General features: G+C 42.7%; 1 protein-coding gene across 1 annotated transcript in view; it reads right to left on the bottom strand.

Annotated features, from left to right (window-relative positions):
* The window catches only part of LOC147665773 (solute carrier family 12 member 6-like), a 164,512-nt gene that overhangs the window by 129,383 nt on the left and 18,926 nt on the right, over nucleotides 1–16,203 (bottom strand). The window contains exons 3-4 of the mRNA XM_086949490.1: nucleotides 10,626–10,795; nucleotides 9,912–10,043 (exon numbers count right to left, since the gene is read on the bottom strand). Coding sequence (XP_086805616.1) covers nucleotides 9,912–10,043; nucleotides 10,626–10,795 — 302 coding nt within the window. The remainder of the gene's footprint in view (nucleotides 1–9,911; nucleotides 10,044–10,625; nucleotides 10,796–16,203) is intronic.

Below are 16,203 nucleotides of genomic sequence, written 5' to 3'. Positions count from 1 at the left end.
TTGAACTAAATATCGTTTCCACGCTCCTGGTTTCTTATTCTGGGAAATGAGAAATAAATCATCCCACAACTGACAAGGAGAATCAATCATTCTTACTTCCACTTGCCCTAGAACTTTAAAAATCGAAGCATATGAGTTAAGTAACATAAACTTCCCTGGGATTAATTGTTGCATTTCTCCTGGCGACAACCAAGCCCCATGTCTTATAAAGTCAAATAAAGTGGTGAACCCAACTTGCTCCCATTGATAAACAATATCTGATCCGATATTAATTCTCATAAAAATTAAAGAGTTCCTTAAAGGAGTTCTAGAATTAAACTGCGGAAGGGAATATTTTTTTAGAAGAGCATCTCGACGTTTAAAAAACCAATACATTATCTTGTATCGAGTCAGTTTGGGTGATTTAGGAATGTGCAAAGGAACAGGGGTTTGAGCCTCTTGGCTAATTTTATCCAAAAAAAAATTAATAAATAAACTTGGATTCTGCTTTTCTGATTTAAATCGTTCTAAATACTGAGCAAAATATGCACTGTAATAATCTCTAAGATTAGGAAGAGATAGACCTCCTAGCTCAGTATCTACATAGAGTATCTTAATTGCTATCCTAGGGCGTTTTTTAGCCCATATGAAATTCGAAAATAGGGATTCTACTTTGGAGAAAAGACTACCGGGTAGAAAACATGGGACTGCTGAAAATAAAAAATTGAATAGAGGTAAAACAGACATCTTTATCAGTGCCACCCGTCCCATAATAGAGAGTGGTAGTGAGCCCCATCTAGTAAATAAAGATTGGACTTTTCGGACAAGTGGATCAAAATTCAACGTATATAACTCAGAAACCAAGGTAGAAAACATAACCCCTAAGTATCGTTTTGGTCTTGAATTGATACAACCAGCTAAATCCGCGTGTAAAACTACCTCCCCTCCTCCACATACTAAAATTTCAGTTTTTTTTTATTAATTCGGTATCCTCCTAGAGCCTCAAATTCTTCGAAGAGCTGCAAAGCAGCAGTTTGAGAATGGATATCGGTCTTGATTATCAACATAATGTCGTCAGCATAGAGTTTAATTTTTGCCATCGATGTAATAGGTGGAGGGATATTTACAGATTCGCGGATAGTCGGTATTGAGTAGTGTAATAGGTCGGTATGAGTTAGGGTCTTTTGGATCTTTACCTTTTTTAGGAAAACTAACAACGGTCCCCTCCCCAAAAGAATCTGGAACTTGACCACCCATTAACATATAGTTGAGTAATTGCAATAATAAATCAGAGAGCGGAGAAAATAAACTCTTAAAAAATTCGGCCGGGAAACCATCCGGGCCACAAGCTTTACCAATTGGTAGGTTTTTAACCACTAGTTCTACTTCCGATTTAGTAAATAACTGTTGCATTGAATCACTATCTATCTGAGCTAGAGAGGGCATATTATGCTTGGTTAAAAAAATGTTAAGCCTAGAGTGATCTATAATTTGCTGCTGACTATATATCTGTTTATAGTGAGACAGCATAATGGTTCCAATAGCGTCCGTCTGTGAAACTTCAGTTTGAGTAACAGGACATTTTAAAGAATGGATTAATTTTGCGGCGGCTTGCTCTTTTGCTTGCCAGGCCAGGAGCTTCCCGGAAAAATTACTCTCCTCATAAACCCTCTGAGAATTAATTAAGAATTGCTGTTCACTCTGAGAAAAAAGGAGCGTATTTAGTTCCCGTTTAACCTCGTTTAGTTCTTTTTGCACATCGCTCGAAGGGTTCACTTGACGCCGAAGAGTAAGTGAGTGGATTTTTTGATAAAGTAAGGTTTTAGTTTGTTTAAGAATACACCATTCTTCTGCATCCTTACTAATTATGATCCCACGAATAAATGCTTTTAGTGAATCCCAAACAATATGGAGTGGAGCTGTCTGTAGATTGCGAGCTATAAACTCAGAGATTTCTAATTCTAAAGAAGAAACCCAATTACTATCCTGTAAATGCGTTTTATTAAATATCCATCTTTTTAATGATTTCATCTCTTCACCTACTTCAAATTCAATTAGCAGCATTGCGTGGTCTGAAAAACCATTATGAAGACATTTTTGATAGGAAAATGTTAATAACCTTGAAGCTAGAAAAAAATCTAATCGCGATGATGATTTATGTCTCCCAGACCAACACGTAAATTCTCTTTTAAGTGGAAATTTAAGACGCCACGGGTCACAGAGATCCAATAAAGCTATATTTTGCATAATGGATCTTCTTGATTTTGGTTTCGATTGTTTTCTTGGCCTACTGGTGGAATCTAATTTTAAATCTATAAGGATATTAAAATCACCACCTATCACTATGTCCCCCCTAACTAATAATAAGGATTGAAATAACTCATCATAAATTGGGGCGCGATCTTCCACTGGTGCGTAAAAACTAACAAATGTAAATGGTCTTTTCCTGCCTTTTATTAGGCATGTAACCCAGCACCACCGTCCAGTCCCCCCATCTTCATACTGTACAATTTCTGCATCTAAATTCTGATTAAGAAAGATAGCAACCCCGCTTTTAGACTCTTGGGAACATGAAAAACCTCTATAACCCGACCAAGTTTTAAACATAGAAAAAGAGTTAATTTTAGCCGCAGCTATATGAGTCTCTTGGAGCAATACGACAGCTGGTCGTTCTAACTTGACCCAGTGCTCAATTGCTCGCATTTTTTTTTTATTGTTCAGCCCATTGACGTTAAAAGAGATCACTCTAAGCCCCCCAATAGACATATATATAATTCAATGATAACTCAAAAAAACATGCATTCTTCCAACTTATTTTTCCATCAAAATCCAACAAAAACTTCAATTTTTTTTCTTTTTTTTCCCCACCCACCCCACAACCCTTCTCAGGTGCTCCCCTCCAGCACCATGTCCTGTGGCCTTGCCCAGCACCTTCACCCCACGCTGGCCACCTGACACTCACCCCTTCCATGGAGGCGCCTTGTTGTTGCGCCTCTAACTCTGCGACCTCCCTGTTCCTCCCCTTCCCTCCCCCCCGCCTTTACATTAACTCTGCAGTTGATTAAGCATCTCACGTGCCTCATCCACGTCCGTAAACAAATAGAATTTGCCTTTTATCAGGACTTTTAGCTTTGCCTGTTGTGCCATTGATGCCTGGACACCCTTTTCTTTAAATAATTGTAAAATTTTTACAAAGTCTTTTCTCCGTCTTGCTGCGGCCGCTGACATATCGGAGAAAATCCGGCATTTTGTAGTAGGATTTGCATGGAACTGTCTCTGCTTAAAGGCTTGCGATAGAATAGATTCTTTGACCCTTACATCAGCAAAGTTCACGATAATTGTCCGAGGAAAAGAAGAATTAAGGAATGGACGAGCTGGAACTCGATGTGCACGAGTAATTGTTAAATCTCCCTTAAAGTCCGGGATTACCTCTCGCATAAAGAAGGAAGAAATCCATTGCACCATATCGGATCCTTCGATATTTTCCGGCACACCTACCACTCGAAGGTTTGACCTTCTATTATAGTTCTCCAACTCATCCAGTTTGATTTCAAAGGCCTTGGAGGATTTAGAGATAGTAAATACCTCTTTTTGGATCGTAGTCATATTATCCTCCAGCCCTGAAATTCTAGATTCGGACTCTTGAAATCTATTTGTGAAAGAAGTCATTGAGTCTTCAATTTTATCCAAACGATTACTGATTACTTCCAGCTCTGTCTTTTGAAATTGCTTCATTTCTCTTATTTCTCCTAGAATCATATTTAACATGTCTTTCACCGAGAACTGCGAGTCATCAGTAATCTTAGTGTCCATCTTCAAAATCGGACTCTGAGCCACTTCATATGCTATCGCATCCTCCCTTAAATCTTCCTTTAAATCTGATCTGGATTGTGACTTAATTGACAAACCAGCGGAAGGGACAGTCGTGGTTGAAGCTCCACTTTTATTCAAGAAAACAGTTTTTGCCTCTGTGGATGAAGAGTCTATTGAATTAACCACATTACTAACAGATGTCGCAAAGTCTCTTGAATTGAGCGAGGTTGGAGTTAGGGCCTCTGTTGGAAATGCCCCAATCTCAACTATATTCGTATTTGCATTATTAACTTGTCCTGTGCCCTTTCGCTCGAATAACGGAAATTGTTTAGAAACTTTACAGACTTTAGGGGTAGAAATTACCAAAGCATCTTTAGCAGTAGAAATCACCAGGGCATCTTTGGAAGCCAGCGGATCACATAAAAATATAGATTGCGCCTCTTGCACCAGTCCTGGCTTAACCGCTGAGCTTAAAAGGGCTGTATCTGCCCTGACCACAGGTAACTCTGAGACCTCCATCAGCTCTTTCCCCTGCTTCCCTTCACTGGTAGCACAGGTACCGAGATCTTGCTGTTGAGCCTCTGTTATATTCACACTTAGAAGATTATTTTCACCTTCTCCAGCGCTCTCCGAATTTTCAGCTGAAGAGTTCTCCCTCTCTGCCGCTGATCCTGCCAGTTTAGCTTTCTCAGATTTCAATTGTTGACGCTTTTTCAACGCCCTGGTCCTAGCCGTCAATTGTTTGCCCATAATCAGATTACAAGGCGAAGTACTCTCTCCTCAAAGTCAGTAATCTCCAGTCTTTTAATTGAGCAAACTCGTAGTCTTAGTAGGCTGAAAGAACCTGAGTGTCTAAAATTATAAGGCAGTATATCTCGATATCTCTTGCTGTCCGCGGAGCCCACTTATTTATTGCCTTGACCCAGCACTGCTTTCACCAGAAAGCAATAAAAAAGGCAAAAAATGTTTCCAAAAAAAAAAAAAAAAGGGGGTCCAGTACACTCTAGGGCGCTAAGAATGCTGGGACCTGTGGTTTTATCTTCTTCGCCACGTTTTTATAATCAGCTGCGAGTAAATCCACAGTCCTATCAATCTTTTACCAGCAATAGAAAAACCACAGTCTTATCTGTCTTCACCCCTTGTTTCCTTGTTTCCGAGTGTTCAAATTCTCACCCAGTGTACCCCTTAAAGAACATTTGAACGTGCTGCCGTTTATTACACCACTGGAACCAGGTTCAAGTCTAGCAGCTGTGCTGTGCTCAGAGTTCTCTCGAAATTCTCAGAGTTCAACTAAGAGTGCAAACTTGCGTAGCTGTTTGTCTGCTGTGCACCATAAGAAACCGAGAAGCCAAAAGCCAAAAGTCAAAGGGATTACAGGAGCTTAAAGTTCCACCCAGTCTGCAGGTTATCCGAACTGCAGAAATACAAATTTTGTATAATATTGCACAGTTGTTTGAATCAGCAACGGGGTAATTGTAATTGTCAATGTGCCAATTTTAACAGTTCAGGCATTACAGTGAAGAAAGCGTAGCGCTGCAGATAAGCAAGTATGCAGTCAGCCAAATTCCGTGTGCACCAGCTGGTAGTACATTCAATCTCAGTGTTACTATCAGAGACTGTTAGAGATGAAGAAGGTAGTATTTCTCTGATCCTGCCTGAGACAATGTATCCGTGCAAAATTCGTCTCAAAAGCATAGAGCTTCTCACCTCACCTCACCTCACCTCCCCCGTGAGACAGTCTCAAACCCAGGCTCAGTGCAGGCTCCGCGGCAGCCAATCTCTGCAGCTGTCAGCAATGAAAATGATGGAGGATTTCAGTGCCGTTTCAAACAACTCCGCACCCGGCAGCTAGCAGCAAGCAGCCCGACCCTCATGAAACTCCGCCGTAGCTGCCAAACGCCGTAGCTGGCAAACCCGTCACCAGTCACTCGCAGCCAGTCACTGCAGCAGGCATCGTAGCAATCAATCTCCACGGCCGCCGGTAATGAGGATAACAGAAACTCCAGCGCCGCCTCAGAAACACCACATCCAGCAGTGAGCAGCACGCCAAACAACGGTGATCGCCATCAGACTCGTGGTCAGGGGGAGGAGCCAGGAACAGGGAATCCTAGCTACGTGGAGGCGTGGAACTCCACCATAGCTCCTGCTGACCATCTATCAAAACACTTGTGCCAAAGTTTTAGTAAATGGAAATCTTACTTCCCTGTTTAAAATACCTAGAGGGACGAGACCAGGGTGTCCGTTGTCTCGGCTACTGTTTAATTTATATACTGAACCATTAGCAAGCAAAATAGAAAGGAAAAAGATATATCCCCCTTTAGGTGTAATTGTTGGGAAAAAAAGGTTGCCCTCAATGTGGATGATCTTATGGTCTTCACATCCGAGCTTCAGGCTGCATTGCCAATAATCGGGAGACTGACTTGTAAATTTGGTCAGGTGGCTTAATATTCCATCAACAATCTTAAGACAGAAATTATAGCCTGGAATATGATGGGGAATAGTAACTTAGTTAAGAAAGAAATTAGATACTTAGGGGTAAGAATTACACAGGATATTAAGAAACTCCCTAGGTGTAATGCAAGAGGCATGCAACTTGATGATGAGCTGGGCTCATCTACCTCTATCCATATATGGGAGAGTAAATTTAATCAAGATAATGAAATACAATGATCCAGCACTCCCCACAAAAAAAGTCAATGGCAAACAAGTATAACAACATTTGGAATCTGTTCAGCAGGTCTTTTTTAAATGTTGTTTATTCTTATTCTTCAAAAGATCATTTGAAGAATAAGAATAAAGAACATTTAAAAAAGACCTGCTGAACGGATTCCAAATTTTGTTATACTTGTTTGCCATTGATTTTTTTGTGGGGAGTGCTGGATCATTATATTTCATTGTCAATTTTGGGTATATTCCCTTGGAAGCTTAGGGGTATTGGGCTTCAGGTCCTTAGCACCCAGACTCTATGATTACATAGGCTACATCATTGATAGGTGCAGTAATTATTGCCCTATACCCTGTATTTTCCGTTGTTGTTGCTCTGTAAATTTAATCAAGATGCCTATTTTGCCAAACTGTTCTTTTTTGCAAGACAATCCCTTTATATTTTAAGACTGAATGGTTAGCTAGACCGCAAGGTAGGACAAACCGCTTCATATGGGCCTCAAAAAGGGCATGGATAGCCTGGAAGAAATTCTCCCCCAGTCAAAAGATCTGGGTTAAATTCATCGTTCTTTTGCCCACTACGCCACCCCAGATTGGACCTAGCCATATGCAAATCAGTCTCGACCCTATGCCCACGGCACCAGTCCAGACAGAACGATGGATTTAACCCTGTTCCCATGGGGCACAGGGTCAAGACGGATTTGCATAAGGCTGGGTCCAAACTGGGGTGGTGTAGTGGGCAAAAGAAAAATGGATTTAACCTAGATCTTTTGACGGGGAGAATGTTTGCATTGTCAGCATTCCGTCCATCATTTGTTTGCTGTAACACTTTCGCCCTAAGTGGGATGGGTATACCCAGACTGGGGTCTCTTGCTCACTGTGCTAGCCTGGCTGATGGAGAGTGACATACCCGGAAACCGGTCCCAGGATTCTTGTTTGTGGTCCAGGGAGGACCTGGCCTGATAGTTCGGTCTGGACTGTTGCCATGGAGCACAGGGTCAAGACTCTTTTGCATATGGCTGGGTCCAAACTGGGGTGGCGTAGTGGGCAAAAGAATGATGGATTTAACCAAGATCTTTTGACTGGGGGAGAATGTTTGCATTGTCAGCATTCCACCCATCATTTGTTTGCTGTAACACTTTTCACCCTAAGTGGGATGGGTATGCCCAGACGTGGGTCCCTTGCTCACTGTGCCACTGGATTCAAGCTAGCCTGGCTGATAAAGGGTGACATACCCTGAAACCTGCCCCAGGATGCTTGTTTACAGTCCAGGGAGGACCTGGCCTGGCAGATCGGTCTGGACTGTTCCCATGGGGCACAGGGTCAAGACTGATTTGCATACTGCTGGGTCCAACTGGGGGGGGGGCTAGTGAGCAAAAGAAACATGGATTTAACCTAGATCTTTTGACTGGGGGAGAATGTTTGCATTGTCAGCATTCTGTCCATCATTTGTTTGCTGTAACAATATTGAATTTAGGGGCATTAAGGGATACTTACCCTTGGGGTCACTACACCACCTATATGACCACTTACTGTGCAGAGGCGTTTTAAGGCATGGGCAAAGTGGGCTTTGGCCCAAGGCCCTCTACTTTCAGGAGGCCCCCTGATAGAGCCAGCTTTGCTTTGCAGAAAGTCTTGTCTTTGTGACCTTGAATACTTTTTAAACTGATTGTTATAAATAATATTTTCTTTTATTTATTTTTAATGTGGGCGTTGTGTGAGTCTGTTACAAACATTTTGCAGAGAAATCTTGTGTTTAGGTTTAATACAACATCCTTAAAAAAGGAAAAAAGGTTTATTTTAGATCAAAATAGGACCTCACAAATGAGAAATAGGAGAGTGTCACAGAGATTATTTACAGCAATATTACACGTCACAATCCCTGAATAATAGATGTAAACACATTTAAAATTTGGATGAGTGTGTGCCTGTGCACAGCCAGTGACCTGGCCAAAGAGTCCATGAAAGAGCTGAAATTAGATCATAAATTCAAAGCTATTCCGAGCAGGGTCCCCCAAAATACGTTTGGCCCAGGGCCAAACAAATCCTTAAGATGTTCCTGTTACTGTGGTGAGTGGGCATAACCCTGTACCAGAGTTCCTAATTCCATCAAAAATAAGATGGTGGAATCCATCATTCGTGGAGCATATCAGGTAGCCCACCTTATGGGTGTGACTAGCCTGGTGGTGCAAACCGTCTACTGTATTGCTAATTTCGTATCTGTCCTTGTGCCAAACAAGCCTCAGGGAAGGGGGTGAAATCTCATAGGTCTGTGGGAAGCCTGGGTTGCATATCAAAGGTGGCAGGGGCTTTGAAGCCCCTCTCCTTGATATGCTAAATCACTAGCCATTCTGATTGAGGAGTTGTAAACACATTCCTCGGGAACAGGCATTGTTTCTGGCCTCAGAGAGCATTGGCTCTCACATGAAGGGGGTCAGACACTTGTCTGTGATGGCAGTCTGAACAATATCAGTCAGCCAGCACATAGAGGACTAGTAAGTTTCTGGGGGCATCTCTAAGGTGCCCTCTAGGTGTAGGTCATAATACATCCAATACTGATATCAGTAGGGATTTATTAAGACATGATGTTTGATACCAAACACATATGCTTCAGTGAGGCCATCTGTAGCTGGGGAACTTGTAATGACTAGTGCCAAGTAAATATACTTCGGATGGGTTCCCTGTTCACTTGTACCACCAAGAAATTGAAGTAGACAGCACAGGGGGATATCTGCACATGCAGATATGTCCTCACATGTAAGATATTGCACCCTGCCTTAGGGCTACAAGGCCTGCTGTAGGGGTGACTTACATATATCACGTGCAGTGACTTTGGCATGGCACAAAGTGAGTGTGCCACATTGTGTTTTCACTCATGGTTTGCACTATGACACGGATTCTGCAATGGCAGGCTGCTGGCATAATACACGCTGCAGCCCTTATGGACTGTCTTTAGTGCCCATGCTCTTATAATACAATAGAATACAATACAACAGTGGCAGCTGCCCCCTTGCAAATTTGTATTGATTAAAATAATTCTGGATCCAGTTTGAAGAGTAGTAAAATATCCAAGTTGAGTAATCTAAAATATCTAAATTGAGAAATCTCAAAGGATTTAGTATCTATTCGAAATTAAGTATACAATTAAATGTCCTGAGGCCCTCAATCATGCAAGGTGATATTCAAATTGCCATGATAAAGGTGGCAGCATGAGTATGTAATTTAATAGTGAAACTATACACTAGCAACAACAAACAAGCAACGAAAGGAGACATCAGAAAGTGGAGGAGGCGACAAGGAAGACAAGAAAGTAGAATTCCGAATTCCATGAAAAATTATAACCAAGATAAAGAAGCTGGTATATAATGGGTAAGTGAGAAGGTAAAAGAAGGACAACTATATAGCATGTCTGTTACATTGTGTAAGCATATAAAGACTTCTCAAAGCGTCCTCACCATTTCTACTACTTCGACATCCGCCTCGATACGTAAATGATATAGAAAAGTGGCCAGGTCCTTTTTCATCTGGATGCTGTTATCTTCCATCTGAGCCACAGTGAAGATTCGAATTTTGCACTTACGCCAAACCTTAGACATTTGGGGAGAGGATATTACTTCAAATAAAAGACAGATTATTCCACAGTTCTAGTGAACCAGTCTTTGAAAAGAGCAATACATCACTGTTTATTAGTAAAAGCACATATCTGGGAAGCTCCGTAACCATGAGGCATAGAGACAGCAAAAGTAAGTGACAATGTTAAAAAGGAGCACATGAAAAAAAGGTGTATTTCTTAGATTTAAACCTTCATCCTCACTAAGTCCTAGGAATAGTGACAGCAAACTATCATTACACAACAAAGAGGATGTGGATCTCATAGTGCTCAGCCTAGAGAATGGCTCAAAAAACACTGCTAATGTAGTTACAATGGAGTTGCTGTTGTCATCATGCTCCTCCTTGAATAGCATAAGTAAATTGACAAAACAGTAAATCTTTAGAAACTCATAGTGCTATCAGGTTATTATAGAGCCTGATCTTCCAAGGGAGAAGAGAAGGGCAATGTCACTCATTTTCACCACAAACTGATTCTTTCTCCACGCAACCCTCAATGCATTGGGTAGGACAGCAACATTAAACAGTGACTCGAGTAGTCCAAAAGCATGTGTGCTCACCTTGTGCTGCTTAATCAAGAAGGGAAGCAGCATCAACATGCCACCATCATGCACAATCCACCATACATCTATGTTTCCTTCAGCGAATGGATCTGAATTACAAGGGAAGAATGAGGTATTCTTGGCCACCAGTAGGGCAAGACGTGCTGCTGTTGTCACTCGCACAGTACCTGTAAAGCACAACAAGGTTACAATCTGCACACAAAAGAAAGAGATGAATATTTTACCTTTGGTAATGCTCTTTCCTGTGGACACTATCTGCCTGCAGATTCCTCACCTTTTGAATTCCTCCCAGATGCCAAAGAATGTCTGGAACTTTCAAAGAAAATGTTCCCGGACACAGATGGGTGGCACCACTGGCTCCATGGTAAGCCTGTGGCATTCAATGAAAAGATGACAATAGCCATATAATTTTGCCACCTTTGTGCACGCTTCCATGTCCTTAGACACAGGTCAACTGTTCAAGACTGCAGTGTGACAGTGTTTAAAATCTAGGTTGTGACTTTTATAGAGCCTTAAAAGTCCATTCTTCAGAACGTGGAGGAGAAAGGGCAGGGAGGAATTTGCAGTTAGAATAACCACCAGAAAAAATATCACCAAAGGCAACTAACTTGTTATCCTGATGGATATTTCTAACTGAACAATTGTCATCTTTTGAACAGGTACCAAAATAATACTTCCCTAAGGTGAGAAAGGCGAATCTGAGGAATGGAATTATACCAGGACGTCCTGCACGACTGAGATGTACTGGGCCACTCCATGGACTTGGTTGTCGACACAGTAATGCCTGATGAAAGTGAGAATGGATGCCAATTTCGCAGCCTGCTAGATGCCCAATCCCGGAAAACCGCTTGCTAATGGAGGAGTGGCGGCCCTGGTGCTGGTTGAATGAGCCTGAAGGCCTTAGAGGCTCCATTTCAGCCTGAATGTAGCATGTTTTAAAAAAATGCACAAGAGTCTCCCCTCTACCAATACAACTTTCAAAGTCAGGCTTAGGACCGGGGGCGGGGTGCAACAAAATGAATAGAAGAGTGGTCCTACAATCCTGATTTACTTGTCACACAGGGAAAAATCACACAGTGAACATATCCAGATCAATTTTGAAAATGTATTTCATAAAATTCTAATTTAAAAAAAATGTTTTACCAAACATTTATATCATCATTTTTTCTTAACATTATTTGTATACATAATGTAAACAACATTCATTTGTTTAAAAACAAAGACCATATCACTACACAATTCAACAACATGCCCCCATGAGCTCGCCTGTACCATACTCCCGTCTTACATACCATGCATTCCATCATACATCAGTCCAGAAAGATTGCCTCCACCATACACAAGTAGGATTTAATGTCTTTTCTCCTTCTGGTGTATAGGCCCAGACTGGACACATCAGCAGTTTTATTTTTCCTGTGGCAAGTAATTCAGGGTAGTTGGACAGCTCTTCTATTCGTTTTTTCATTTTGTAGCATGTTTTAATACACAGGATGATCCACCTGATTTAAGTCTGCTTCTGGACAATCTTCCCTAATAAACACTTCCAATAAACACGGGAGCATCTATTGGGTGCTCCTTTATGCACTTGATGTAAAAGCTAATAGCTTTTCTATGGTCCAGCCTGTGAAGCCTTTCCTCCTCAGAGGTGTGAGATAGGTGTAGGAAAAAAGGGAGAAAATGGTGGACTCTCCAATGTGGAAGGTTGATACCACATATCGCAGATAAGAGGTGCGAGTTCACAGAATCAATTTATCCAGAAAGAAGGTGTCATGAGTTTCCAATTAACAGCACCTGCAGCTCATTGACAAGGTGTGCAGAAGTAACCAATGAGTAATACCATCATAATGGTCAGCAATCTTAGTGAGCAATTGTGCATATGCTCGAGGGTGTGCACCTCATCAACACAAGGACCAAGTTAATATCTCATTGTGCCATAATACTGGGTGCAGGAGGAAACATGTGTGTAAGCCCCTTTAAAAATCGCATCACAACTGTTGACTTGAATAATGAAGGTTGGTTAGGCAAACGTACATAGGTCTGATAAGAATCATTTAACACTGGCCACAAAACCTTGCTGGGCCAAAGACAAAACAAACCTCAAACATCAGCCAGTTTTGCCTGTAGACGGTCAACATAATGGTCTCTGCATCAGGCCACGAAATTTGCCCAACAACCAGTGGATGGGTGCCTAGACATGAGAATACCATCTACTACTTCAGCGGGCAGACCAAACCCATTTAGTTGGTTCCGCTCAAGCTCCACACATGGAATTTCAAGGTGTGGGGATTTACATGGAGGACCCTGCCCTGTTGCTGAGATGTGGCATTCTCCAGAAGAAGTAGAAGAAACAGAGGGCAGATACTCAGGCTCTGAAGATCAGAGTACAACTCTCTTCTAGGTCAGTCTGGGGCAGAATAGCAGAATCTGCTGATACAAGTCTATTCTAACCAACCTCACAACGTTGGGAAACAGAGGTAGGGGTGAAAAGGCGTAAAGTAGACTGGAGTTCCACTTCAGACGGAAAGTGTTTCCTAGGCATTCTCTTGGTGGAAACTCCAACGCACAGTAGTTGTGACACTGTGTTCCCATGGTAGTGAAAATATTCAGCCAGGGTATGCCCCATCGGGTGAAGTCTTGAACCATCTGCATATGAGATCCCATTCGCGACCCACCATATGAGATTGTCCGCCCTGTCATTCAGAGAACTTTCCAAATGGTTGACCTCCTGAGAGCTCCCCTAGTACTTCAACCATTTATTAAGCAGCAGTGCCTCCTGCAACCCTATAATGCCCTACATGGGGGTCGGGTTGTCCATCGACCCCTGAATTGGCTTTCCTCTTGTGGAGGAAAGAAAGGCCTTCAGAGCCAATCAAAAGTCATAAAGCTCCAGAGGTTTGATGTGTGTCTTTGCTCTACTAGGGACCAGAGACCCTCAATCTCTATCTCTCCCAGATGAATGCCCTAAAACCAGGACAATGCATCCATCACTACTGTGAGCTCTAGGTGAGGTCGGTAGGAAAGTTTGCCGCAAGTCAGGTCGGTCTGCGACAACCACCATTGAAGGTCCCATTACTACCTCTTCCGAAATATGGATGTTGTCCAACAGGCAGCCCTAGCTTTTAGCTTACTCCACACATAGGTTCTACTGCAGGGTCAGCATGTGACACACCAGGCCGAAACGACCATCAGGATACATGAAGCCAAGAAGGGACAGCTCCACAGCTTCTTGGCTTCATGTACTCCCAACCCAGTTGCGAGCCTGAAACATAGGATTCCCGGGCATGTTGCAGGGTCAGAAAAGCTTTGCATGACTATGTTCAGGGCGGCCCCTGCAAATGGGATCCTCGTGTACACTGCAGGTGGAATTTTGGCACATTGCTGGAGAAGGTGGTCCACAAATGACTGCAGCTAATCCTCGATGTACAAGAATAGATGCATCCCAGACCTGAAAACTTAGACCACAACCACAATCTTCACCTTCGTAAACACCACAGAGCCTGAGGTGAGGTCAAAGGGCAGGATTGTGAACAATTTTAGCTGTTTAAACTTGAACAAAAACATTATTGAAATACATGCCTATTGCAAGTTCAAATACACCATACAGTCTCCTGGATCCAGGGTGAAAAGAAAATCTGAACCAGAATCAACATTTTGAACATGTCTTACAGAATGAATGTTCAGAAGTCAAAGTCCTGTAATTTGACTGCGACCTAGTCTTTCTTAAGGAACATGTTTCTTACCTTCGGTAAAGCATTATCTGGTAGAGTCAATATATAACTGCAGATTCCTTACCTTTGAATTTCCCAGGCATTAGATTGGATCCGGAATATTTTGAGTGAGCAATACCCCAGCGCGCCGTTGAGCGGCTTAGTTTGGCTTCAGTTGGACATACGTTGGATTTGATGTTGCGATCACCTATATAGGTGCCACTTCAGCATGCAGACATCAGTTACTTTTCACACATTTTGCTTGCCAGAAGTGCAGAGCCATGAAGTGAACAGCCTAGTAAGTGTCCAATCTAGGGCCCTGAGAAGGGAGCAACCATTGCCCTATAAATGTGTCCGCAGAGAGGGGAGGCATGGGTGGGTTCGTAAGGAATCTGCAACTAGATATTGTCTCTACCACATAATGATTTACAGAAGGTAAGTAACTTGTCCTTCTGATAGACACTTCTAGCTGCAGATTTTTTTACCATTGAATAGATACCCAAGCCATAGCATCCAGGCAGGGGGCTGCGGACAGATTGATTAAACTAAGAAGTCATGCTGGACCGAACAGGTGAAATGAATATCCCTGCAGACCTGACTATCCAGGCAGTAGTATTGGACAAACGTGTGCAGAGATGCCCACGTTGCTGCCTGGAAGATGTACAGGACTGGAACACCATGAGCCAACGCCATGGTTGCATATTTTCCCCTGGTAGAATGGGCACGTACGCCCTCAGCAGGCTGCTTTTTAGCCAAGACGTAGCAGATCTTGATACAGTGAACACCACTGCTCCAAATAGTTAGTTTCTGACTGCACCACGTTTTGTAGCCAATACATAGCCCACAAAAAGTTGGTCATCCACTCTTTTGTGCTGTCAAGGTAGAATGACAACTCTGATTTCGGGTCCAGACGGTCAAGTTGTTTCTCCTCTTTAGAGTAGTGTGGAGGAGCATAAAAGGTGGACAGGATAAAAGATTGTCCCAAATGGAATGGGATCACCACCTTAGGTAGGAAAGAGGCCCGAGGGCGAAGCACCACCTTGTCCAGGAATATCATCAAATAGGGAGGTTTGGATGATAAAGCCTGCAGCTCACTGACCCTCCAGGCAGATGTTATCACCACTAGAAAGCCTGTCTTGAAGGTAAGCAGCCGGAGGGGACAACTGTGTAACGGCTCAAAGGGAGCACACATAAGGAAAGTGGGAACCAGGTTCAGATCCCACGAGGCATGATGAAGGGTGAAGGGGGAAGCATATGTACAAGGCCTTTCAGAAACCTATTTACAATAGGGAACGTAAATAAAGAGGGTTGGTCAGGCAACTGCAGGAAAGCAGACAGAGCAGAATGAAAACCCCTGAAAGTATCAAGAGCTGAGCCCAGCTGGGCAAGGATTTAGAAGGATTTAGAACAGAGTAGAATATCTGAAAAAGAGGCAGAGAGGGAGTCTATTGACGTTTCTGTATAATATTTTAATGCTAGTCAGATCACCTGGAGCTCCAACAGGTTGAGTCCGGATTCCGCTGGAGACCAGAGTCCTCTGATCTCCACCTTTCCCAGATGGCCACCCATCCCAGGAGTGACAGATCTGTCACTACTGTGAAATTTGGTTGGGGAAGGAATAGGGATCTGCCTTTGACCCAATTGTGGTTCGTTAGCCTACAATACAGGTCCTTTACAGTTCCCTCCGAGATTTGGACCACATGAAAGAGATTTGCTCTGAAGCTGTGCCCACTGGGACTTCAGTTCCCAGAACCTGCATATGATATCTGGCATGATTTACTAACAGGATGCAGGAGGCCATGAGGCCCAGCAGCTTCAGAGTCATTCTCACCAAAATCCAGGATAGTGGCTGAAACATCTGTATCATA

The sequence above is a fragment of the Lissotriton vulgaris genome, unplaced genomic scaffold (assembly GCF_964263255.1).
Source record: "Lissotriton vulgaris unplaced genomic scaffold, aLisVul1.2 SCAFFOLD_622, whole genome shotgun sequence".
Taxonomy (NCBI): Eukaryota; Metazoa; Chordata; class Amphibia; order Caudata; family Salamandridae; genus Lissotriton; species Lissotriton vulgaris.
The sequence above is the reverse complement of the archived record's forward strand: the minus strand, read 5'-3'. Positions and strand labels throughout refer to the sequence as shown.